Source organism: Balaenoptera ricei, chromosome 6, assembly GCF_028023285.1.
Source record: "Balaenoptera ricei isolate mBalRic1 chromosome 6, mBalRic1.hap2, whole genome shotgun sequence".
In the NCBI taxonomy this organism is placed as follows: Eukaryota; Metazoa; Chordata; class Mammalia; order Artiodactyla; family Balaenopteridae; genus Balaenoptera; species Balaenoptera ricei.
In genome coordinates, this window is record NC_082644.1 from 30,476,521 (window position 1) to 30,504,350 (window position 27,830).

The window sequence follows — 27,830 nt, forward strand, 5'->3', positions numbered from 1 at the left end:
TTAAGAAATTCCTTTGGTCAACATTGAATATTTTTGCTATGCAGGGCATGAAAAACTCAACAGCCCTGACTTATAAAGCTGCTTATCCAAAATGTAAAACAAGAAAGATTGCCAAGTTATCTCCTTCCATATGTACTGTTATTTGCAGGGGCTTGACAATCCCAAGTAACCAAGCATGGCCATTAAACACTGCTTAAAGACTTTCTCCAGAGTGTCTCCCCATATGTATAAAACTGGACGTCAGCTATGAGATCCAGATATTCATACTTCTGACTAGATAAAGTGACTTTGGTTACCTCTTGCTTCTTAGTCAAGCTATAGCTCCTCAAAACTTTTATCCCCACACCATGATTGTGGCACTGAGCATTCTACTTCCCCAGTATCAGATTTCTGATGTATACTGAGTTGTGCTTTCTAGTTGAAGGCTTTCCTAAAGTCACTACATTTATAGGGTTTCTGTTTAGTATGAATTTTCTGGTGTTTAATAAGATTTGATCTGATGGTGAAGGCCTTTCCACATTCAGCACACATATATGGTTTCTCTCCTGTGTGAATTCGATGATGTTCAAGGAGTTGTGACTTCTTAATAAAGGTCTTCCCACAGTCACTGCATTCATAGGGCTTCTCTCCAGTATGAATTCTCCGATGTCGATTTAAGTGTGACTTCTGGATGAAGGACTTCCCACATTCAGTACAAATATAAGGTTTCTCTCCTGTATGAATTCTCTGATGCATAATTAGTGTTGATTTTCTTGCAAAGGCTTTCCCACATTCACTGCACTCATAATGTCTTTCTCCAGTATGAGACTGCTGATGTATATGGAGGCCTGACTTCCGAGTGAAGGCTTTTCCACAGTCATTACATTTATAGGGTTTCTCACCAGTATGAATTTTCTGGTGTGTAAAGAGATTTGATCTGTCAGTAAAAGCCTTTCCACATTCAGCACATCTGTAGGGTTTCTCTCCTGTGTGAATTTGCTGATGTACATGAAGCTGTGATTTCTTTGTGAAGGATTTCCCACAATCACTGCATTCGTAAGGTTTCTCTCCAGTATGAATTCTCTCATGTGTAATAAAATGTGACTTATGGAAGAAGGCCTTCCCACATTCAGTGCAAACATAGGGTTTTTCTCCTTTATGAATTCTCTGGTGCATACTCAGTGTTGACTTCTGAATAAATGCTTTCCCACATTCACTGCATTCATAATGTCTCTCTCCAGTATGACATTTCTGATGTATCCTGAGTCGTGACTTCCAGGTGAATGATTTTCCACAGTCGCTGCATTTATAGGGTTTCTCTCCAGTATGAATTTTTTGGTGTTTAATGAGATTTGACCTATCAGTAAAGGCCTTCCCACATTCAGTACATATATAGGGTCTCTCACCAGTATGAATTTTCTGGTGTATAATGAGATTTGTCTTGTGGGTGAAGACCTTCCCACATTCTGAACATATAAAGGGATTCTCCCCTGTGTGAATTCGCTGATGCACATGGAGCTGTGACTTCTTTATAAAGGACTTCCCACAGTCACTGCATTCATAAGGTTTCTCTCCGGTATGAATTCTCTCATGTGTAATAAAATGTGACTTCCGGATAAAGGCTTTCCCACATTCAGTACATACATAGGGTTTTTCTCCTGTATGAATTTTCTGATGCATACTTAGTGTTGATTTCCTTGTGAAAGCTTTCCCACATTCAGTACATTCAAAGTGTTTCTCGCCAGTATGAACTTTTTTATGTATATTGAGGTTTGAATTCTGAGAGACATTTTTCCCACATTCATTATAATTATAGGTTTTTTTCCCTCCAGTATGAATTCTCTGTTGTCTGAACAGATCTGACTTTTGGATAAAGGCTTTTCCATGTGGACTGCATTTACAATCAGTGTCCTCAGTGTGAGGCGTTTTCTCATGGTTTGAATTGAGGGAAAAGTCCTTCCCATATTCAGTGCATATATAGGGTTTCTCTCTTGTATAAACCTGAGGTACAGCAAATTGGGACTTCCGAGTGAAGACTGTTTCACATTTGCTGCACTCATGATGTTTCTCTTCAGTATAAATCCTTTGATGCACAAAAAGGTGTGACTTATGGGTGGAAAGTTTTACACAATCAGAAAATAAATAGAGGTTCTCCCCATGAAATTTTTGATGTTGAATGAGAGTTTGCTTATGACTCAGAAGTTTCTTACATTGATTATATTCACAAGCATTCATTTCTGTATGAGAATTCATATGAGTAAAGATATTATCATATCCAATAATCTTATCAAAATTTTCTGTTGCATTGTTTCTATTATAATTACACAGGCTTACAATAGGCTTCAAACTCTTTTGAAATGAGTCATAGTTATGGAGTCTTTTTCTTGAAGGAACAAGGTATGTGTTTACATGAAATATTTTCCTAATGTCTTTATCATATTCACAGTCTCCCTCATTAGTTAGTGTATCCTTGTTGATGAAGGCAACATGACTTAAATGTTTGTTCTGGTTTTCCTCACATCTCCCTGTCTGTTCATCATCTTGCCACAATTCTTCTAAAATGGAATACAGGTCATCTCTTGTGAAGAGATTAATTCTTTCAAACTGGATTGAAACTTCTTCAGACATTCCCTGTTGTGATGTTTCAAAACCAATACCCTGATCTAAAAAATAAAATAAAATAAAACACACAAAGAACAGTTAGCAGAACACAGAAGGGATGATACATAGAGTGGATGCAGGGTGAACACAGAGAAATGAAAGAGATTTATATAAACATAATAATAAATATAGATAAATATAAAAAATATGAATAAATATATGTGTAGTAATCTCTTTATATATAATAATATGCAATAATAAAATAAGCATTAACATTACATTTACTGTCTGATAAACAATAGCATTTAGATTTGCCAGGCATTTTTCCAAGTTCTAACTCATTTAAACATCATCACAACCTTTTGCTATTGGTGTTATTATTGTCCCTATTTTACAGATGAGGAAACTGAGCCACAGAAGAGTTAAATAGTGTGTCCAAATCAAATGTTTAGTAATTGGGGAAGATGAGATTCAAACTGAAGTATATCAGTTCTGTGCATGTAGCAGAACTACATAATAAGGTGTCAGAGGAACAAAGTGACAAACTATGTGGCTAAAAAGAAGTGTTTCTGAGTCTAGATTCTTACTATCCTTCATCTATAAATCCTAATCTCCCTGCTTTCTCTTTTCCCTATTAAGCACTCTGCCTTAAATACCAACTTATTTATGTTTAGAAAACTATTGTAGCCTCAGTCATCCTGAATTAGCTTTACCATTACAAACAATAAATGTATGTATATGATTCAATTCTTTATGTCCTGTTTGGGGTGCACATACATGCATCTAATAGAAAGAATACAACAGCAAAAAGGGCCAACTCTGAAGCAGAGACTGAAAGTTGTCCATCAAAATCTGTCCCCTTCCTTCAACAGTATTAAGCTTGTAGCCAAGCATGTGTCTACCTCAAAACAATAGGTCTGTAAAGCCTCATTTGTCATTAGGTAAAGCCAAGTAATTCAGTTATCACCAATCAAATGGGAGTAAAAATTATATTTGTTGTAATCAGGCCAAGGTCTTAAGGAAGTGGGTGTGTCTCCCAAAACCCTCTTCTCTTCCCACTGGCTATATTCCAGACTTGCAGCTGGCAATGCGTAAGGCAGAGATCAGAAAACTACAGCCCTCAGGCTAAATCCAGGCCTCTACCCAAAAGCTAAGAAAGGGTTTTACAGTTTTGAATGGTTGAAAAACAAAAGAAGAGTAATACTTCATGGTACATGAAAATTATATGAAATTCAAATTTCCATGTCCATAAAGTTCTTATTGGAACACAGCCACATCCATTCATTGATGTACTGTCTATAGATGCTTTGGGGCTTCAAAACAAAATTGAGTAATTTTGACAGCAATCACATGCCTCACAAAGCCTGAAATATTTACTTCTGAGCCTTTACAGAAGATGTTTGCTGACCCCTGCTCTAGGAGATGATGGTGCAATGACTTTCTAGAAAGTCTGTCCCTAAATAGTCATTGGAAGCAGAGTGGCCTGGCAGACCTGGACCACTCACTTTGGAACTGTCATGTGATGGGTCAATGTTTATATTCTTTAAGTCACTGTTTCTTGGGGGTCTCTCAGTGACAGGGGCTTAGTTTTACTCCAATATACCATTCTTGCCCAGAATAGAATCACTAATATTCCAAATTCTGGAATAGTGTGTAAGACATAGTAGATTCTCAGTAAATATTTAAGTAAAATTAGATTATTCTTGAATATAGACACAGTCTAACCTCATATCCATTTCATTCTATCTCTAGGGCCTTGTAATGTCCCCAAACACATTCTTTAATTTTTATATTACATTTTTGCTCACGCACATTAATGGCTTTCATTAATCCTGAGGACCTCTAATACTGATTTCTAAAAACGGATTTTCATCTTTTGCAACCTTTCACTTTCTTTAGCTTATAAACCCATTGCTACGCCTGACAACATTTACATTATTACCAACAATGTTCAATGTAAAAAATTTGCTCCTGTGGTAAAAAGTTTATCCATGATTCCTCTGTCACACATTGAATTACTCATTCAATAAAATACAGAGTCATAATTCAGGCCAATAAAATGAATGTATGCAAGCTATCTTTCCACCAGTCACTAAAGTCTATTTTATTACTGAATCCAAACATATATTCTGTTCCTTTTCCCCATTAAGCCTCCTTTTTCTGATCCTCTGTTCCTATTCAAAATTCATTTTCTTCATGGATCATTTAGGGTTCTATGCTCTGAAAATGAATCTCAAATCTCAGCACAACTCTAGGAGGGCTCTCTTTTCTTTTAACTTAAAAACAAACACAGATATTTCTGAGCCTTTCATAGTCATATTTAATCGGCATAGATTTGTACAATAACAAATGCTTAATGCTCAAAGCCTGAAATTTTAAACATTTCTTGCAGTTATCTTCCCTTTCTAATTACAATTATTGGCCCTTTGAATTACTCCTAGCAGAAAAATTTTCAAATCCCTCTGAAACAGCACAAAATAACCTCCTCTGCCTATCACATAAATTAAGGAAGTTAATTTCACTAACTATTCTCTAAGGAAACATTTTTAAAATGAGGTAAAAGACTCAGTTATCACACAAATTAATGTCGTTTTCTCTGAATTTCTGGGGGTTGGAGAATTAGAAAAGGGAAAAAGCAATGTATGCTGTAATAGTTAGGTCCAATTCAAGGAGTAAGTGAAACCTGAGAGCAAAGCATAAGTATGTGGATTATCTGAATAGGCAGATAGGTCAGAAAATAAAGGGTCAGATGCAGGGGGATCATTAAAGAAAATGTTAAAACAAAGTAAACATGATTATGGAAACTAAACAAAGATAAATGTGAATTGCAAACATGAGGCATGTTTTTCCTTTAGTTTATAAACCCATTGAGAGAGGAATTTGTCATATGTTAGATAATATTTTGCACCATATAGCTATGACAAGATAAGCAGAATATTTTAATCAGCATCTAAGAAAAAAAGTTTAAAAAAAAAGGAAACAGCACATCCAAATAGGGTTAGAATAATCCGGGCATAAGTAAATACAGACATGGTTTTGGTTATGTCACTGGAAAGTAAAAGGAGGAGGGCATCTAACTGATATTTTCTAAAAGAGAAAAATTCGTAGAAAGAGCATAAAGAATTGTTTGAGAAGATGAGTCACAGGGAAAAGCAAAAAGCACAATAAAATATGACAAAATTTTGAAAGGTGTGCCATCTGCTGTCAGCACGCTGCATTGTAACTGCTCTTCCTCCACACAAGCAGCCACCTGATGGGCCCTTATATGTGTAAGGTATCAGTTGTTCCCCTGAAAGCTGTATACAATGGGGGCCAATGCCTCCTTGAGACACACAACCAACAGTGACAGGTTAAGACTTGTTCACGATTCTGGAGTCAGTCATGGCTTATGCCAGAATTGAGACACATGATTCAATCTGAGACACATAGATAGGTCTAGGTCACTTTAAGGAAGGCGTTGTCCTTTACATATGTCCCATAATGCCAATAACTTCCAACTTCAATTGGTTAAAAATATGACAGAGCATTATAATTTATTTATATTGTTTAAAATCTTATGAACACTGCTAAGGTCTGTGTGTACATTATATGTATTTAAACTCTGTGTTGATAGATTATTTGTTTTTGCTTCTTTCACATAACATTTCACAGTACATTTCTGTATATTAGTACTTCCTATACTTATAATTTTTTTTATAGCTATGGTAGTTTTTCCTCTGTTTGGACCATTTGGGTTGTTTAGTTTATCCTCATACATAGTGTAGCCATAAACATCTTTGTGTCAACTTCTTGACTTTTCTTTTGCTAACATTCTTGGAGTATGTCCCCAAAGTAGAATTTCCAGGGCAGGAAGCATGTTCAGTTTAATATCACTTATTATATGTTTCCAGAGTTCTTTCCAGAAAGATTTGGCTAAACTTACAGAGCTTTCAGCATTGTACCTGTTTCTCAATGTACCTGCCATCATCGTTTTAATTTTTATTTGTTTTTTGCTGTTTTTATGTTTGTCATTTTTATTTCAATTTCACTTATTGCTAATCAGCCTACAAAATATACATATAAATGTGATTATTTACTCTGATTCTTATTTCCACTTATTAAGTATACTCTGAGAGAATAAATATATCCTCACCCACCCACAGAGAAAAAAAAAATATGACAGAGACTTGTGGGACTCAGCAAATGTAGCATAAAGTAGCACAGCTCAAAGTGTGTACTCACCAGAGAACAGTAAAGCCACAGAACAAGAGAATAAAGACCCCTTGGTGGTGGTCATCGTCTAAAGATCCTGCTTACTACACCAACTGTGAAGTCACCTGCGGAGGAGGAATGGACTCCCACCCCAAATTTGGTTCAAATGTCAAGAGTAATGATTTGACACACATACCAATAAGGTGTGAAAAGGTTCATTACTCACACAATGAGGCTTTTAAAGGGAGAGCTCCTAAGCAGGTCCAAAAGTGACTTAAGAGAGCAAGAAAAGGAAACTGGCTTGGGTTTTATATGGTGGTTGGGATGTGGGGCTAAGCTGACTGATAGAGTGCAACTTCCCACTAGTACCAAGGGAGAGACCACCTGGGCTTTCTTGTCAGTTTGCCCAGATGTGGGGCAGAAGGTGAAGAGACAGTGGTGAAGTTTAGAAGGTGTCAGCAGTCAAATACCAAAAATGAAGTCAGAATCTACTACAAGGTACATGATAAGATGTTCAAAATATTTTGTTATTAGAGAAACACAAATTAAAACAATAGTTAGAAATTAAAATCCATCAGATTAGCCACCTTATGTGAAATTATTAAAAATATGGGCAGGGATGTGGAGAAACTGATGCTCTTGTATGTTCAGGGGATTGCAGACTAATACATCCAATCTAGAAAACAACATGTTTATACTTAGTGAAATAAAGTATTAGTATACTCAGTAATAAAACAATCCCACTACTCTTCCTCAAGAAATTCTCATTTCCTATAAGAATAGTTCATGAAGAAATTTATTACAGTACTAGTTGTAGTAGCTAGAAAACTGGACAAGTAAATGTGGCATATATACACACTATGGAATGTATGCGTCAATTAGAAGAAATGAACTAGAAGAGCAAATTTAACATGAACCAATTTAGTTCTGAGAGAAAAAAATAAGAAACTGAGTAGGACATACAGCACAGTACCATTTCTATAAATTAAAAGGATCAACAATTTAAATTTTATAAATACCCCACAAATTCAAGGATAGATTGCAAACATATCAAATATAATAGAGCAGTTGCCTCTGGGAAGAATAAAAACAAGTAGGGAGTGAGGATTAAAAGGGATAAATAAAGAAATAAAATAAAATAATTTTTTAAATTGTAAAATAGGGAATTCCCTGGCCGTCCAGTGGTTAGGACTCTGAGCTTCCACTGCAGGGGGGCACAGTTCGATCCCTGGTCAGAGAACTAAGATCCTGCATGCTGCAGGGTGTGGCAAAAAAAAAAAAAAAGAAAAAAGTTATGAAAGAAATAAAATAAGAAGGGAAGCTTAAACAGAGTGATGAATATATTGACTACAAACTGAGGACTGTAATTTACTCAATTTCCTGCACACAAGGTACAGAAACTTTTTGTAAAATATCAAAATTAATAAATTAATCAGAAAGACCTAGTGAGTGTTGTGTTACACTAGCCAGGTAGGAAGAAAATGTCAGGAAGCATAATTACTAATGTCACATACAGCAAAAAACTGTCCCCAAATGTAGGTAATGGTACCCTCAAAGTCAACAGTTGGAGGAGAGGCATGGGAGAAGATATAATAAGGCCATCTCTAGATGACAATTCTGAAGCACTAAGGGAAAAGAAAAAAAATGAAAAGAAATCAGCATGAGTGTGACCCACAGTAATTTTTTAAAAAAACAACTCTATGAGCCCCTGAATATGTAAGAAAAGGATTTAAAACCTTGATGGAGGTAAAAAGAATAAAAAATGCTATAAAAAGGGAGAAAAAGCAAAAAAGCAGTATCCTAAATCCAATGTACCAGTAATTGTAGCACATCCCTCCTAAAAAGTCAAGCAAAGTGGGATGAAGAGAGTGGCATGGACATATATACACTACCAAATGTAAAACAGATAGCTAGTGGGAAGCAGCTGCATAGCACAGGGAGATCAGCTCAGTGCTTTGTGACCACCTAGAGGGGTGGGATAGAGAGGGTGGAAGGGAGACGCAAGAGAGAGGAGATATGGGGATATATGTATATGTATAGCTGATTCACTTTGTTATAAAGCAGAAACTAACACACCACTGTAAAGCAATTATACTCCAATAAAGATGATTTTTTAATTAATTAATTAATTAATTAAATTTAATTAAATAGACAACCAGCAAGGACTTACTGAATAGCACAGGGAACTGTGTTAAAAAAAAAAAAAAAAAGTCAAGCAACGAAGACACTGATATTGGAAGGGGCCTGAAGTGGGGATGGCATTTAGATGTCCAAGGGGAAAATATCAACTCTATCCATGCAGTTCCAAAAGTTCAGAATGTTGAGAAACATCATATTAGTAGCACTTCAAAGTTGTCAGCCTCTGCCAGTACAACTGCAGTTCGGTCGTACTATCTCTTATGCTTTTTGTTCCCTACTCACCTAGATAGCTCTGGCTTGAGATTTCACCATCCAACATACATGGCTCTTCTCCCCACTCCAAGTTGAAAATGACTTCTGGTTTGGGAACTTGACACCCTAATAACAGGAAATGATAGAATACTTGATTTCAGAGGTCATACAATGAAATATTCCATTTACTTTCCAGAAAAGTTCATGGGGAACAGAAGTATATTCATAATATTGTTAAGAACATAGGACAAAAAATAAGGACAAAACTATTACACACTTCAGATGTCCTGCGGTCTTTAGAAGTCCCACGTACCTCAGAAACCTCACAGATTTCAGAAATTCCACTGAGAAAGAAAATACACTCAATTAGGTACAGCCTTACCCAGCAGAGCTGTGCTTACCAACTGAGATCAAGTTGAAATAGTTTTCCAGCATTACATCCCTGTATAGACTTTTCTGAGCAAGGTCCAACTGTTGCCACTCCTCCCTGCGGAAGTCTACAGTTACATCCTTGAAAGACACTGATCCCTGGAAAAACACATGCTTATTCAATGTAAAGGATCAGGATTGCAGGACAGGAACAAGATATTTAGAAACTTGTTTTTAATAATTTTTAACATGATACAACATATAAGATTCCCACTAAATACCTAAATTTTACATTATTATTTCAAGAAAAAAATAAATATTAAAAGTATCATGCCATTCTTTCTCTGGTTCTGATAATATTATGGTGTTTTATTTTGTTTTGTTTTTATCTGTGTGCTGGTTACAAAAGAATAAGCTGTGAAAACTCAACAAGCTGCATACATGATTTGTGCATTCTTTTCTATGTATGCCATATTTCATTAACACTTCACTTAGAATATATCTTCTGCTTTTCACTTTGCACTCATCAATCTACTAAGTCAATTCTTTCTTTAAAAAAGATAAATAAAATAGGCTTTTTTTCCAATTAACTGTGTGGTATTGGCATAAGTATAGACGATAGAATTCAATGGAATGTAACCAAGAATCCAGAAATAAACCCTCATATTTATGGTAAACTGATAATTCAACACAGGAGTCAAAACAATTTAAAAGGGGAAAAACAGTCTTTTCAACAAATGGTGCTAGGACAAGTGGACATCCACATGCAAAAAAATGTGGTTGGACTCCTACCTCATGCCATATTAAAAAAATAAACTTAAAATGGATCAAAACACCTAAATGTTCTTAAGTTTTAGCTAAAAAGGGTATATCTTTGTGACATTGGATTTGGCAATAATTTCTTTTTTTTTTTTAATGGATCTTTATTGGAGACTAATTGCTTCACAATACTGTGTTAGTTTCTGTTGTACAACAAAGTGAATCAGCTATATGTATACATATATCCCTATATCCCCTCCCTCTTGAGCCTCCCTCCCACGTTCCCTATCCCACCCCTCTAGGTCATCACAAAGCACCCATATGATCTCCCTGTACTATGCTGCTGCTTCCCATTAGATAAGTATTTTATATTTGGTAGCATATATATGTCGATGCTTAGATATAAAATCAAAAGTACAAGCAACCAAAGAAAAAATTAGGTAAATTGGACTTTATCAAAATTAAAAACTTTGTGTTTAAAAGGATACCATCAAGAGAGTGAAAACACAGGGGGAATTCTCTGGTGGTCCAGTGGTTAGGTCTCTGCGCTTCCACTGCAGGGGACATGGGTTCGATCTCTGGTTGGGGAACTAAGATCTCACATGCCCTGCGGTGCAGCCAAAACAAACAAACATATAAAAGGTGTACTTTAAAAAAAGAGAGTGAAAAGACAACCCAAAGACTGGGAGAAAATGTTTGCAATTATATATCTGATAAGGGACTTGTGTATAGAATAGATAAAAAACTCTTACAACTCAATAAAAAGATAAATGATCCAATTAAAAATGGATCAAGAATCTGAATATACATATCTCCAAAGAAGATATACAAATGGCCAAAAAAGCACATGAGAGGGTCTCAATATCTTTAGTCATAAGGGATATTGAAATTCAAATCAAAGAGATACCCCTTCAAATTCACTAAGATGATTATAATTTTAAAAATGCTCTGTTTGTACCTATTTGTATTTTTATTATTATTTTGTAGCAAAATAATAAATGACATTAAAATTTGCATTCTGACATTTAAAAAACTACTTAAATCATTAGTCATTAGTCATCAGAAAAATGTACCCATTAGGATGGCTATAATAAAAAAAAAAAAGACACATAATAACAAGTGTTAGTGAGGAAGTGGAGAAACTGGAACCCTCCTACAGTAAAGGTGGGAATGTAAAATGGTGCAGTCACTTTGTAAAACAGTCTGATACTTCCTCAAAAGGAATAATATGACCCAATGGTTCCACTTCTAGGTACATACCCAACAGAAATAAAAACACTTATCCACATGAAACTTGTACAGGAATGTTCATAGTAGCATTATTCTTAATAGTCAAAAATAGAACCAATGCAATGTCTGTCAACTAATGATGAATTTTAAAATGTGGTATATCCATACAAGAGATTATTCAGCCATAACAAGAAATTAACTACTGATTTATGCTACAATATGGATGAATCTTGAAAATACTATGCTAAATGAAAGAAGCCAGTCACAAAAGACCACATATTATATGATTCTATTAATATGAGATGTCCAAAACAGGCAAACCTATTGAGACAGAAAGAAGACTACTGGTTGCCCAGAGCTAGGGGGAATGGAAGGAATTGGGGGGTGGGGGGTGGTGACAGCTAAAAGGTATGAGTCGGAGTAGGGAGGGAAAGAAAATGTTCTAAAACTATGAAAAAGGGTGCACAACTCCATGAACATACTAAAACCCATTGAATGCACACGTTAAATGGGCAATACATATGGTATGTGAAGGAGACCCTTTTGAGGCACTGTCATTTCCAGATGGCATACAATAGTTTGTGGCAGTCCAGTGTTTCTTCCAAGAATAATTATAAATGCCAGATGAAATACTGAAATCATCTGTTTGGAAGTACTGGAAGCTTGTTAGGTACTAAGACTCTCAAGAGAACATTGAAGATTTAAGTTGATGTATGCAGCCACTTTTACACTGGGCATATTTACCAATTCTGGGTGTGGCAAAAGGTGAAAATCCAGCTTTGAACAAGTAGAAGGTTACAGCTGGGTGACAGAGAAACCAGAACTCAAACACATGGCCAATTTTCCCCTCAGGACATCTGCCAAATTCTAGGGCTGTATGGGCAGAAGACTAAACACTTAAGCAGAATAGCCTCTGAAAAGCAAAGCAAAATTTTAGTAGTCTGGTAAGAAGACAGAGTTGGCATCTATCAGGAGGAGGGTCCACAGAGGACAAACCGGGCTCTCAGCTGAAAATCCTAGATGGCCAGAGTGAACCAAAGGTAGACTATTATTAGGGCTTCAACTCAGCCTTGATTCAGCATAACATTGTGACTGACTGGATAAAGATGTTCATCTTCTACTCTATCTGCTCAGGGAAAGACGAATCCACTATTGAGAAAGATATCATAATCTAGATCTTCTACAATGCTTTATACATGTTTTGATACAATAAAAGAAATCCTATGCCTATCAAAAAACAGGGCTAAATATCCAAAACCAGAGGAAAAAAATTCAAAAGAAACAGTCCTACAGCGCTTTGGAGTTAGAAGAAAAGATGGAGAATTTCATTAGAGAAAATGGGACTTATAATAAAGATATCAAATGAAAACTGAAAAATTCAGTGTCTAAAATTAAGAACTGAGAGAGGTTTAATAGCAGAGAACAGAATTACTGAAATAGAAGACAAGCAAACAGAAAATATCCAAACCAGACCACAGAGTTTTTTTTAAAATAAAATAAACACAAGTGCATGTGACGTATCACATGTACAACACAGTGAAAAGGAATAACATATTGTAGTCTGAGAAGATAAAGAGGGAGAATATGAGGCAGAAGCAAAAATTTGAAAAAGTAATGGTGAATGACAGCAACTCAAAGATTCAAGAACTTTCTCAAATCCCACTTTACAATACTGTAAATACTGACTATGCAAAAACAGTAACAGTAATACCTTGTGAAGTTTAAAATATGTGTAGAATTTAAATGCAGCAAATGGAATTAAGGTGTTTTAGTATCTACTGAGAAGGGGGCAAGGTAATAATGAGTTAAAAATGGATATTGTAATATCTAGGGAAGCAAATAAAAGAATGTATAACAAGCAAATTAACAAAATAAAAATTAAAATTCTGACTAATCTAAAAGAAAGTCAAGAAAGGAATGTAAAAATAATATTAAACAGACATTTCAAATATAAAACTAATAAAAGTGGATATAGAACTTCCCTGGTGGTGCAGTGATTAAGAATCTGCCTGCCAATGCAGGGGACATGGGTTCAAGCCCTGGTCCGGGAAGATCCCACAAACCGCGGAGCAACTAAGCCCTCGAACTACAACTACTGAGCCTGCGTGCCACAACTACTGAAGCCTGTGTGCCTAGAGCCCATGCTCCACAACAAAGAGAAGCCACCACAATGAGAAACCCGGGCACCAAAACGAAGAGTAGTCCCCGCTCGCCAGAACTAGAGAGAGCCCATGCACAGAAACGAAGACGCAACGCAGCCAAAATAATTAATTAATTAATTTAAAAAGAAAGAGAGAAAGAAAGAAAACTGGATATAAATTCAAGTATATCAGTAATTGCATTAAATGTAAATAAACTAAACAATCAAATTAACAGCAAAGATTGAGACTTCCAGTTCAAAAAAAAAAAAAAGTTAAATGCATTCCACCCTATTCATCCTGCTAAATGCCTAAATACCTAGGTTTTTTTCTAAAAACCTAGAAAAATATATAAGCATCTATCCACACCCTTGACTTTCTCTCAAGAGCATACTTTCCTACAGTGAAACTAATTTTAGCATCTTTTGGAATCTTGATAGCCCCAAAATTTCCCAAAACATCAAGTATAGTTCCTTTTTGCTCAACAGTTCTTCCTTCAATCTATCTCTTAACATTCATATTTTACTATAAGCAGGAAGAAGAAACCAGGCTACATCTTCAACCTTTTGCTTGAAAATCTCCTCAGAGAAAAATACAAGTTCATCATTGACAAATCTGCTTTTCACATAACTACAGGACAAAATTCAGCTAAGCTTTCTGCCACTGTATAAGAGAGATGTCCTTTTCCTCTAGTTTCCAGTAACATGTTCCTCATTTCCTTCTGAGTCTTCAGCAGCAGCACCATTAACACCCATATTTCTATCAATAGTCTGTTTATAATAATTGAAATATTCTCTAAAACAATATAACTTTTTTCCTAGTGTGCTCCTCACTTCATTCTGAGTCCTCTAGCAGAGTTAACATTCGTATTTCTATTATCAGTCTGTTCGAGGAATTCTAGGCTCTTGCTATTATACTCTTCAAAATTTTTACAGTTTCTATCCATTACCAAATTCCAAAGCCATTGGACATTTTTGAGTATTTGTTACAGCATCATTCCACTTCCAGGTACCAAAATCTGTAATGGTTTCCTATTGCTGCTGCAACAAATTGCCACAAACTTAAAACACAAATTTATTATCTTACAGTTCTGGAGGTCAGAAGTTGAAAATAGGTCTTACTGGGCTAAAATCAATGTGTTGGATGTACTCCTTCTGGAGGCTATAAGGGAGAATCCATTTCCTTGTCTTATCTGACTTCTAAGAAGTTCGTGGTCCCTTCCTCTATCTTCAAAGCCAGCAGAGTAGCATCTTCAAATCTCTCCTTGACTCTGACCCTTCTGCCTCCCTCTTTCACTTATAAGGACACTGTGATTACACTGGACCCTCCCAGATAACCCAGAACAATCACCCCATCTCAAAATCCTTAACTTAATCACATCTGCAAAGTCCCTATTGTCATGTGAAGTAACATATTCACGGGTTTCAGGAATTAGGATGTGGATACCTTTGGGGGTTATTATTCTGCCTACTACATCCAGTAAGAAAAGATGGGAGAGTAAAAGTAAAAAGAATGGCTTAAAATTTCTGAGTAAAAATGACTTACAATCTAGAATTAGCTATGAAATTACTGAGGGTAAAATAAAAATATTTCCGGACATGCAAGGTCTCAAAAAATTTACTTTCCACACAATACTTTCTAGAGAGCTACTGGAAAATATTCTCTAAAAATGAAAGCATAAATCAGGAAAGAGCCAGAAAGCAAGAGCTTGAGAGACATGAAAGGAATTCCTAGTATCATGCCAAAGGGAGACCCCCAAGTCAGTGGATGAGTATCAAACAGAGAGCAACTTCAAGCAGGTCAAAGACTCTAAAGGAAGCTTCTTTCAACAGCTGAAATAAATACCTATATTCTGGAGCCAAATTGCTTGGGTTTTACTTCTGGCTTCACCACTTACTAGCAGTGTGACCCAGGGCAAGTTACTTCTCTGTGGATCTGTTTCCTTCTCTGTAAAATGAGGATAATGATTATAGATACCTCAAAGGGGTTATGATTAAATCAGTTAATAGAGAGTGTTTATAGTGCCTAGCATATAGTAAGCACTATATTAATGTTTGTGATTACTGTTATTATCTAATATATTTTAACATATTGAGAAGATATTTATATACCTGGGAAGAATGTGAAGTTGAATTAGTGATCCAAATATGGAAAATGAAACAAATGATTCAACCAAACAATAATAAATTCCAGGTAAAACAAAAAATAGTGCATAAAAGGTAAAATAAATGGTTCAGCTGTGAATATAATTAAAATAATCATAATAATAAATACAGCCTATTGATTTACCCAAAATTATGATATACCTATATTAGAAGGAGGGGAAGAAGAAATGTGCATATAAGTGTTGAAGCCTTAAGTGTCTGAAAGAGAGTTAAATCCCTATTTTCCATTGTGCTAAGTCAGTAGAAACTGCCTAAAGCTGAAAACCAAAAGGTACCAATATAAACATGTTATTTAGACATAGGAACATAAATACTAAAAAAATTAGTTCAGTTGAGTTCAGAGTGATGTGATTACCTTTATGAAGCTGCAATTTGAGGGATAAGAGAGCAGCTAACAGGTGTTTTGTTATTTTTTTAAATGAAGCTTCAAAAAACTATTTGATTGAGTAAACATATCTATAACCTTAATGATACTCAAAATTAAATATTTACTTTTAAAAGTTAAAATGCAAAGAACAAAGAGGTAAAAAAATTGAAAAAAAGAAAGACCATGCTTAATATATAAATAACTCCTCCTTTTAAAAAAAATTCAGTGAACTGACTTCGACCCCTGGAAAAACAGGGTAGATGCACTTGTCCCTATTCACCCACTAAGTACATCTAGTAACCATAGACATTATCCATAAAGCAAACATAAGAAGACTGAAAGCTTAAAGAAAAAAAAGCAAACTGTCTAGGGACCTCAGGAACCAAGGAACTATACAGCATGAGTTTCCTGAAGTCTATTGACTCATACAGCCCTGACCAAGTACTAGAAAAGCCTACAACCCAGAAACACCAACAAGGGCACAACAAAAAAACTCAAAGAAAAGTCTGCTCTCTCTAGCTAAAAGACCAGGAAAGGGGCAATCTAGAAAGACAGAAAACCTTTAGGCAAAACATGCTCCAGCCAAACATAACAAATAAACAGAAAACTCTGGGCCTGATCCCATGCCCATCAGCAAAGACCCAGTGGGCAGCTTAGATTCCCACTCTTGCCTGGCTGAACAGAGGGGCCCCATCACACTCCAAGGGAGTGGTATGGAAAAAGAAAAAAACCAAGTGGAGTTTTGGGACTTTCATCCATGCATAGCAGTAATGAAAGAAAAAAATAGAACAATATCCCTCCTAAACATGATACAAAATCCTTAAAAAATATATTAGCAAATACAAATATATAAAAAGAAGTGTATGTCATGACCAAGTGGAAATTATTCAGAGGTTGCAAGGCAGGCTCAATATGTGAAAATCAATCAATGTAATCTACCGCAGCAATTAGCTAAAAAGGAAAATCACCTGACCATGTCAACTGATGCAGAAAAAGCAACTGACAAAATTCAACATCCATTCACTCAAAACTTTGCTTCACAAGGTGGTCCTTGCACAAGCAGCACTAACATCCTGTGGGAATCCCAGTCCTATTAAATCAGAATCTGGAGTCATGTGCAAGTGTGAGAAGCACTGCTTTGTAAGTCACTATAGAAAACCTGTTAGTACACTTCTAACAGGGTTGTTAAAGACACTGTCCTATCTCCATTCATCTGAAGATCTATCAAAAATTTTCTCAAACATCAAGAACCAGGAAATAGTTACTATAGATGAAATAAATTACTTTTCAACAATATAAACCATGTATTTCACTTCCATCATTGCTATGTCTTTCAGGAAGATCAGAGGCAATTTTACAGTTCAAAGTTCATAACTGTGTGAAGCCACACAACTCACATATACCTATAATCCAAGCTTGACTTGGAGTTGATAATCTCTTCTCTACTTTCTCTGATCTTAGTTTTCATTTATTTATACTTACACATTTACTATATGGGTTAATAGATGCCTCCTAAAATCCACTAAAAAATAAAGAAAGCAACAAATAAATACATGAACAAATAAGAACTCACCAGGGACTTGGTCATTTCTGGTTCTTCTGGGAAAGGGGCAGAGATCTGAAAAAACAGATTGACAGAGGGACAGATGAGAGAAGGAAGTGTGTCAATGGCACACATGGACATATACATCATTTAGTGTCCATGCAACTGACCCAAAAACTTATTTCTAGAACTACATCATAAAAAAATCATCCTGTGTTGCACAAAGATTTAAATCCAGTAGTTTTACCACAGCTAATACCAAAAAAGAAAAAAAAGTTTAGAAACATCTTGATAACAATAATTGTGGACAGCTTTAAATACTTTATAGGGCATCCATAGACATAATGTCATGTAAAATTAAACTACTGTAGAAAAATATGTTAAAATGTTAAGTAAAAATAAAAATATGTACCAAACAGTATGAGTCCATTTTCATTGAACAATATGTGTGTACATACACACATACACACATACACACATACATGAATGCATTAATGCACATAGAGAAAATTATCTGGAAGGAAATATATGTTAACAGATATAATATTTGGGTGATGGTAAAATTATAAGTAATTTGAATGTTTATATTTTTCTTATTTGTTAGTAAAAAGCAAAGTAACTTTTTAATGATTTAGCTTTGAGCTTCTGTGACCAGCCCATCACAAGTAGTGAGAACATCCATAAGTAAGACCAAAAAAGGGAGACTGCTAGCTTTTTCACTGTTCTTTGCTTACAGTTCTTTTGGGGGGGGCCCACACCCCGCGGCTTGCGGGATCTTAGCTCCCAGAACAGGAATTGAACCTGGACCCAGCAGTGAAAGTGCTGAGTCCTAACCACTGAACCACCAGGGAATTCCCTCTTCCCATTCTTAAAAGGGAACTGTCAATGGAAACTTTGTCTTAACTACAATATAGTAAGTGGATTTGGTTCTAGTTAATAACAAACCTTAAGACCTAAGTCACTTACTGACTGAAGCCACTGTTTTCCAATTTTTTTATTGAGTTTTCTAACATAAAGAGTTGAATTATTAGTACAAGAAATACACATATACCTTCCATCTAGTTTCAACAATTAGTATTTTGCCATACTTGTTTAATCTTTCTATATACACATATAGTTACATGTAAATGCATACATATATATGAGTATACTAGTGTATATACATTTTTTTTTTGGCTGAACTATTTGAAAGTTGCAGATGTCATGACACTTCATGCCTAAATTCATAACATCAATCTCCTAAAAGATTATTATCATGCCTGAGAAAATTATTAGCAATTCTATAACACTTTAATATTCAGCTCATATTCAAAATTCCCAGTTACTCAAAAAAACCTTTTCTTGTTGTTTTGTTGAAAGCATGTTCCAATCAAGACTCATACGTTGGGGACTGTGTCCCTTTTACCCTAGACCTATCCTCCTCAGTATCTTTTTATGATGGACTTTTAAAATGTTTGCTTCTAACGTACACTTTCTAATATAAACAACATTTTGGTTACTTCTTTGCTAATTTTTTTGTGTGGTATAACTTATGTAAAGTACATGAATATTAAATATACAGCATTTTCCCCTATTTTTCACATCTGCCATCCAGATCAAGAGAGAGAACATTTCTAGCACCTTTGGAAAGTATTAGGGAATCAAACCATTGTTTTTGAAACTTGTCAAAAAGCAAAAGAGTCAGTCAAGCATAACCAAACACTTCATGAATGAATTTCTTTTTCTGCTTATGTAATTATTCCAGCTACAAGTTGCCAACTAAAAATTGGCACTTGCCATCTGCCTCTACAAGGGTTAAGCCACTAGCCACTGCAGTTGCTGACCTTCAACACATCCTGAAAGGAGTTCAGGGTGGAGATCAGGAATGAGGCACTTGATGCTCTGGCAAAAACTGGCAGAACAGCCCTGCAGATAGTAAGATATTTTCAGGAGAATATTTTATGAGCCCAAATTCTTGCATCTTCTCATATCTAGAAAGGCATTAAAATCATTAACAGAGACATCTGCTCCTTGTGACTAGCAGCAACCTTCACAGGACTAGCAGCAAGACTTTGCTAAAATGTGTGCTTGACTGTACGTACCACCCCCTTCACCTGAATCATATATAATACAGACCCTCTCTCCTACCTCTCGGAGCAGTTTCTCAGAGCTATATAAAACAATCTCCTGGGCTATAGTCCTCATTTTGCCCCAAACAAGACAACTCTCAACTCTCACATTATGCATTTTTTTAAGTCGACAAAGTAAAGGAATGGTAGAAATAGAAACGTCCATTTTGCACACATAATGAAATATGGATCTAAGAAACAATCATCAATGGCTGCTCACATCACAAAACAGATAATCAGACATTATGTGCCTCCTGATCAAGTATATCACCTGGGAAGTAGTCTTGCTCCCCAAAAAACAAAAACAAAAAAAGGAATCTGAATTTGATCAAGCCTCTAAATCTTACCAATCCAATCCACATAAAATGATACTTCAAAATGTATTGTAATTTTTTAAGGTGTGATAATAGCACCATGGCTATTTTTATTAAAGGAATTTTACATATTGAAATATTTATGGATAAAATGACAAAATCTTTGAGATTTGCTTCAAAATAATCCAGCAGAAGAGAAGAAATGTTGGAGGAAGGGATAGATGACAAATGACTGGGCATGAGTTGATAATTGTGAAAACTGATGGGTAATTGCGGCGTGAGGGCTTCTCTCTAGTTGTGGCGTGGGGTTTTTCTCTTCTCTAGTTATGGCACGTGGGCTCCAGAGCACATGGGCTTTGTAGTTTGCGGCACATGGGCTCTCTAGTTGAGGCGCACAAGCTCAGTAGCTGTGGTGCACGGGCTTAGTTGCCCCGTGGCATGTGGGATCCTAGTTCCCTGACCAGGGATCGAACCCACATCCCCTGCATCAGAAGGCGGATTCTCTACCACTGGACCACCAGGGAAGTCCCCTAAATGAAGCTTCTTTATACTATTTTCTCTACATTTGTATTTTTTAAATTTTCATAGGAAAAAAGTTTTAAAAAGTCATTTTTTAGATAACATCAGCTGAAAAAAATGCACAACCTAAAAGGTGAGAATTATGTTTTATTCGGCGGACTTGCTGAGAACTAAAGCCCAGGATGCAGCCTCTCAGATAGCTCTGAGGGACTGTTCCGAAAAGGTAAGGGAGGAGCCAGGATATATAGGAGTTTTTACAAAAAAAAAATAGGTAGTTGGAACATGAAAAGATTACTGTTAAAGAAAATCCACTCTAATGGCCTATATGGGAAAAGAATCTAAAAAAAAGTGGATATATGTATATGTATAACTGATTCACTTTGCTGTACACCTGAAACTAACACAACATTGTAAATCAACTATATCCAATAAAAATTTTAAAAAAAGAAAAGAAAAAGAAAATCCAGACATCTCAAGTTAATGAATTTAGCAGTTCTCTATGTATGGGAAGATTTGAGAGTCTGGGCTCATTAAATCATGGCTTTGATATGCACCTTAAATATCTAGGGCCAGTATCCTGGTTTTTTCCATCCTGAATCCCCTCAGGGTGCACAGTTGGGGGCGAGTACAGTGGCTGATGGATTGTTGACCACAACATCCTTTGTTTACTGATATGGCAGGTGACAACTTTCTTTGTCCACAATAATCAGAGAACTCTGACTACAGATTGAATATCAGATGACATTAGGGAGTTAATGTAACTTTTGTTAGGTGAGTAATGGCCTGGGGGTTATGTGGGGGGGGGAAAGTCCACATCCGTTGGATTTGCATGCTAAAGTATTTGTGGGTGAAATGACATGGTATCCAAGATTTGTTTTAAGATATTATAACTAAAACAAAGCAAGTGAGAAGAGATAGGTGAAACAACACTGGCAAATAGTTGATAATTATTGAGACTGGGTGATGAGGGCATTTGTAGGTTCATTACAACATTTTCTCTACTTTCCTGTATGTTTGAAATTTTCTATAATAAAAACTTAAAAAATTAAATCCTCTCCCACTACAGGGAACAGCCTTGGAGTACATGACATGAGCCATGCATTGTTCACATTGCAAAGGATCATGCTTTGTTTCAGCAAGTCCACCTCTGAGAAGATTCGTACTTCTGGGCTTCCCCCTCCCCACTCGCAGGAACTGTCACATTTCTGCCAAGCCAGGATTTGAACTGGATATGGAATCTATGAGACAAGCTCTTTTTGGCTGGCATGTTCACAATGAGCCTCACCTCTGTGTTTTCTTAAAACTCCAATCTTCCCAGGAACCCTAAGTTGAGTGAGGGTCCAAAGACTGCCAGTGATTATCAGGCCAAGTTGGGCTGGAGTCTGAAAAAATGATCCTGAAGGCTCAACTAAGTGGTCTGACCTCAGGGCTCTGTGGAAACACAAAGGGATTCTGACAGAGAGAGTGCCACTCAGTGACAGCCTCTCAGCTGTCCTCCCAAGAGTGCATCAAACAGCGTGGAACAGGGTGGCACAGGGGAAATATATGAGGTGTGGAGCCAAATCAATGTACATTTGAATCCCAGGTCTTCCACCTTCTAGCTGTGACAATCTGAAGAACTTACTTCAGTCTCAGTTCCTCATCCTTATAAGATAAACAAACCAATTTTATAATATTTGAAAAGCACTCAGTCCATGTGTGGCACATAAGTGCTTGTTAAATATTAATTACTGCTATTATTACAAAATCAGTAATCCACATAGAATGCAATTACTGTATCAAACATTATCTGACTTCACCAGCCCCTCAAGTCATCACCAACCGTGACACTCAGTTCCTCACTCCCACTCCTCAATCTGCTTACTACAGTTGTCAACTGCTGCACACTGACCTCACCCCAGTAGCCATTACTCACACATCAGAATCACTGGTTCCCTTGTCCTGCTTTCCACAGGCCGCAATTGAGGCAGAAGATAGATGGGTTCCAGGCTAGACGTTTACAACTAGCCTCTGTTTATATTTCTTGAGGCAAGAAATAGATGGGCTCCAGGTTAGACATTTACAGCCAGCTTCCTGTTTACACTTCCAGATAGAAATAACACAGGAACAGGGTAAACAGCTGCACTTTGCCTCCAGTGGACACTTTAAGATAACAGTAATGGCAGGGGCAGATAGGAGCTGAGTCCTGCCCAGATAAACGATAAATAGACCACATATTTCTCATGTTTGAGGTCAAGGAGACCTCCCCAACTACACATGCATAGAAAGGCTCCTCAGGGGTCAAAAAAGGGAGGGGGTGCCACCCCATAATAGGTGGTGTCAACCTTCCCACAGGCTTCTGCACTGGAATCCACCTTGGCAAAAAGATGTGCATGCATGTGACGGTGGGACCTAGGATAGGTCAGGTGTGGAAAAAGAAGTGAGATAACTGGTCAAAGATAAGAAAAGATCCAGACGAAATGCCTTATATAAATGATTTAACCACCTCTTTACTTCACTCCTCCTCATTAGGGAGGACGCCCATACTCTTTCTCTCCGGGTGTGTATCTCTGCCTTGCTTCTGTCTTAACTACACAAACTGTTTCTCTGTGTCTCTCCCATATGTTGTGCTGTGTCTCTAATAATAAACTTTGTACCTGTTTTTACGGTTTCTGCCTCCTTGAAACATTCTTGCTTTCAAACGGGGCAAGAGCCAGGGAAACTTTGCCCTTGCTGGTCTAGGGGCTAGGATTCTTGGTTTTCATCCAGGCTACCCAGGTCCAATTCCTGGGCATGGAACTAGGATCTCGCTTCAAGCCACTACTCACTGCTGTCTCCATGAGATCACAATCACTCGTTCTATAGTCCCTGATCACAGAACCTCCAACATCTCTACCTCATGGTCCTGGTTCTACATCAATCATGCCCTGAAAAGGAAAAACTCCTCTTGTGTGTTTTTCCTCTATTCTCAACACTTCTGGCCACCAAGTGTGTGTGTGTGTGTGTGTGTGTGTATTGTGTGTGTTGGGAGGAGGGGTCCCCAAACCAAGCAATTCTACAACACCAGCTGGGTGTCCTACAATTTAACTCAGTTCTGACACCATCTACTTAAGAGTTAGCACTAGATCACACAGGTTAAGGGCTTAGTCCTATGAGACTGTCCCACCCCAACTTCAGATGCCAATCACAAGTTCAGGTTGTTACTTGTGCTCTGACCAATCGGTTATAATCAGAGGTTCCCATGACCTCCTCCTCAGTCTCCATTAATTTGCTAGAGCAGCTCATAGAACTCAAGAAAATATTTTACTTATTAGATTACCAATTTATTATAAAAGAATATAACTCAGAAACAGCCAGGTAGAATAGAAGAGATGGTTATGGCAAGATACGTCAGAAGCAGTGCATCACTCTCCCAGAATCTCCACATGTTCAATCCAGAAACTCTCCAAAACCCACCCTTTTGGGTTTTTATGGAGGCTTCACTATGTACAAATGATTGATTAAATAACTGGCCATTGGCGACTGATTCAACCTCCAGCCAGGGAGTGGGTTTCAAGTTCTAAAACTCTAATAATTTGCTTGGTTCCCCTGGCAACCAGCCCCCATCCAGCAATTCACTAGGGGCTTTCCAAACATCACTTCAGGTGTGGTTGAAAGGAACTTTTTATAGTAAAAAACTCCCACTAATTTCACCCTATCCCTTTGGTGCTATTTCAAGACACAGGAACAAAAGAAGCCCCTATAGCCCTTATCACTTAGGAAATTATAAAGGCATTAGGAGCTATATGCTGGGAACTGTGGATGAAAACCAAAATATATATTTCTTATTATATCACAATACCACATGTACCAATAACTGGTCTCCACACTTTTATCACTACTGTCGACTGAAAAAAAAATGCACAGGCTAAAAGGTGAGGATTATTATTTATTCGGCAGACTTACTGAGGGCTTAAGCCCAGGATACAGCCCCTCAGATAGCTCTGAGGGACTGTTCCAAAGAGGTAAGGTAGGAGCCAGAATATACATGAGTTTTTGCAAAACAAAACAAAACCAAAACCATCTAATTGGAACATCAAAAGATTACTGTCAATTAAAGAAAATCCAGACATCTCCAGTTAATGAATTGAGCCCTTTCCTATATATGGGAGATGCAAGAGTCTGGGCTCACTGAAATCATTCCTTTGACATGCATCTAACTATCTAGGGCCAATATCCTGCTTTTCCCCATTCTGGATTCCCCTCTGGATGCACAGTTGGGGGTGGCTGCAGTGGCTGATGGCTTGATAGCCACACCATCCTTTGTTTACTGAAATGGCAGGCAGTGTTCTTTGTCCACACTACCCACAAAGCATCTCCATCAGTGATCCCAAGACTGCAATTCCAGACATACCTGCACCTGCGATGGACTCTGAGAAATCACCCAAGGACTCCTACCACTATCCACACCATTCACTAGGCCTACACCATTAGCCTTTCCAACAAATTTACATGCAAACACGCACACCAGTTGGAGCTCAATCAGTGAACAAACCTAGGAATATTCTTGAATTTTAAAGGTAAATTTTAAAATCTAAAACACATCTAAATCTAAATCATGTGTGAAAGAACAGATTATTTACAGAAAAAGAATTAAGAAGATCAAGATGCCCCATCTGCAGTAATGAAAGCTAACTGACATCAGAAGCAGCATCTAAAGAACCACTTCTCTGTTAGGGCCAAAGACATTTTCAGAAATAAAACACTTGCAGAATATCTCTTATCATTACCTGAGGAAAATACCCACAAAAGTATTCCAAACAAATGTAAAATAAATCAGATGAGAAACAGCAAATAGAAACATTGTTCAGCAATAATTTTTGCAAGAGATATATAATTATTAAAAAAAGATGATGACAATGTGATAAGGAAGCCATTAAATGGAAAATTAATAATACTATCCTATGACAAAACATTTCTAACTATCTCAGGAAAAAAACAGGAGTTATCTGGGGTGTAGAATGGAAACAATGAACAGAAATTTCATCAACCCAATAAAAGTATGAAAAAGGAAAAGAAAATGAGTTAAAATAAATAGTAAACATTAAAACAGAAGGTATAAAAATCAGGTAAATCATTATTACACTAAACTGAAAAGGTAAAATTATCCTATTGACAAACAAAGACTAGGTTATAGGTTGGATTTGAGAAAACCAAAATGTATCTATTATAAGTAGTTAACCTAAACAATGAGGCAAATAGAAATATAAAATAAAGCCCTGGACAAAGGTAAATCATCCAAATGAAATGAATGTGAAAGCAGGGATAGCAATATAAATACCAAAGTGAAATTCAAAATTGAAATTGCTTTTTGTTGAAAAGAGGGATCCTATAATAATAGCATCCAATAAATGAAAAAAAGATACAATATGCATTAACCATTAGGTTTATGCACGTCTCTCCCCCAAACACACACAAATAAAGTTAGCAAAAAAGCACATAGAACTACAAAGTGAATTATTAGTGAGAGATTACTATTATACCTTTTTCAGAATGTGATGAATCAAGTAGACCAAAAATAGGAAAGAAAAAAACTTGAAAAATACGAACAGGCTATATTTAATATACATTAAGAGAAGTTTGTACCACACAAACAGAAAACATACTTTCTCCTATAGCCATTGAACAAAGTTCAATGTAACTTGTGTAACTTGTCTTCAAGGAAAATCTTGATAAATTTTTAAAAGTTGAGACTTTGTAGTCTACAGTTTATGACAATATAATAAAATTTAAAATAAACAATTAAAACATATCAATAATTTGGGAATGAAGAAACTCCAATAACTCAGGATCAAAGTGGAACATCAAACTGAAATTATACATTTCAAAGATAAAGATGTATATAAAAGAAACTTTATACCTCTAAACGTATCCAGTATAAAACTGGGAAAATAAGGGAAAGAATGACAATTCACATAAAACGGAGATAAAAGAGAAACTATCTAAAAAGAAAAAGATAAAATTAATATAAAAACAGTAGAGAGTATAAACACAATTGGTACTTCAAAATGACCAGTAAAGTAAACCTTGAGATGACTGATAGTAAAAAAGGGAAAGAAAAATGATACATAAATATTATGAATGACACAGTAGCTACTAATCTGGATATGGAAGGGATCAAAATAAGGTAAATTGAAATGCAACCCCATATATTTTTTAAATCTCTAGCAAAGTGTACCATGATAATGATAAAGAAAATTTTCACATATTGAGGTATGGGGAAGTCATTCTGGATTATACATGATTCTGCCTGAACTTGCGTGAACACACACAGCACATCTGCTTTAACCATTAAAGTAAAGAAGTCTGTTTCGAAGATAAAAATAAATAACTCCCTTCCCATGGCATCCCCTTCCTAGACACCAGGGTCCTGCTGTCTCACTTTATATGTACTAAATCTGGTGCTCTTAAAACCTTGAAGGAATATATCCCTGTCATGTTTGATGTATGATTTTTGTTCTGATAAGGTATAAGACTATGCTGAAAATCATGCTTCAACCCAGCTGTTTCTCAGAGCCTTCTGAGACGCTATCTCCTGGGCTACAGTCCTCAGTTTGGCTCAAATAAAACTCTTTTCTACTCCTATTATGATTATTTATTGATTATTTCCATCGACAACTTTTAAAATATCAGGAATAGAAACAAACCAGTAAGCAGAAAAAAGAGAGGAAATCAATGAAGATCTAGCATCCTTCCCCCTCAGAGCCTTCATTACTCAGGCCCCACAGTTATCCTCCCCACCCCCCACAGACTCCGGGAATCCGTCCAGAGATCCAACATCAAAGATCCCACAGACCCCATCACTCCTCCTGGGAATCCACCATTATAGACCCCATCACTCCCACCCCATGTCTCCGCGGATCCACCATTAAAGACCCCACTATCAATCTGCCGGGAAGCCACCATCAAGACCACACCGACCCCTATTATTCCATCCACTGACCGCCTCCATCACTGACCCGATTGTTCTTCACGGACATCAGAGACACCTCTTCATTCAGCCCTCGGAAACCCCCGGCACTCACCAGCCCCTCACCCACGCTCTTTCAAGACAGTGGTCATTTAATCACTGGAACGACAACAGCACCCACTTCCTTCTTCTGGATCCCTCCCTGTCCTTGCGGAATTCCTTAGGCGC

General features: G+C 36.7%; 1 protein-coding gene across 1 annotated transcript; it reads right to left on the bottom strand.

The window, feature by feature from the left end:
• ZNF484 (zinc finger protein 484) lies at positions 1-27,830 on the bottom strand. The gene is made up of 5 exons (XM_059924390.1): positions 27,652-27,830; positions 17,764-17,808; positions 9,564-9,690; positions 9,193-9,288; positions 1-2,642 (listed from the first exon to the last, which is right to left on the bottom strand). The coding sequence occupies exons 1-5, from the start codon at positions 27,670-27,672 to the stop codon at positions 415-417; spliced, it is 2,517 nt and encodes an 838-aa protein (XP_059780373.1). The 5' UTR covers positions 27,673-27,830; the 3' UTR covers positions 1-414.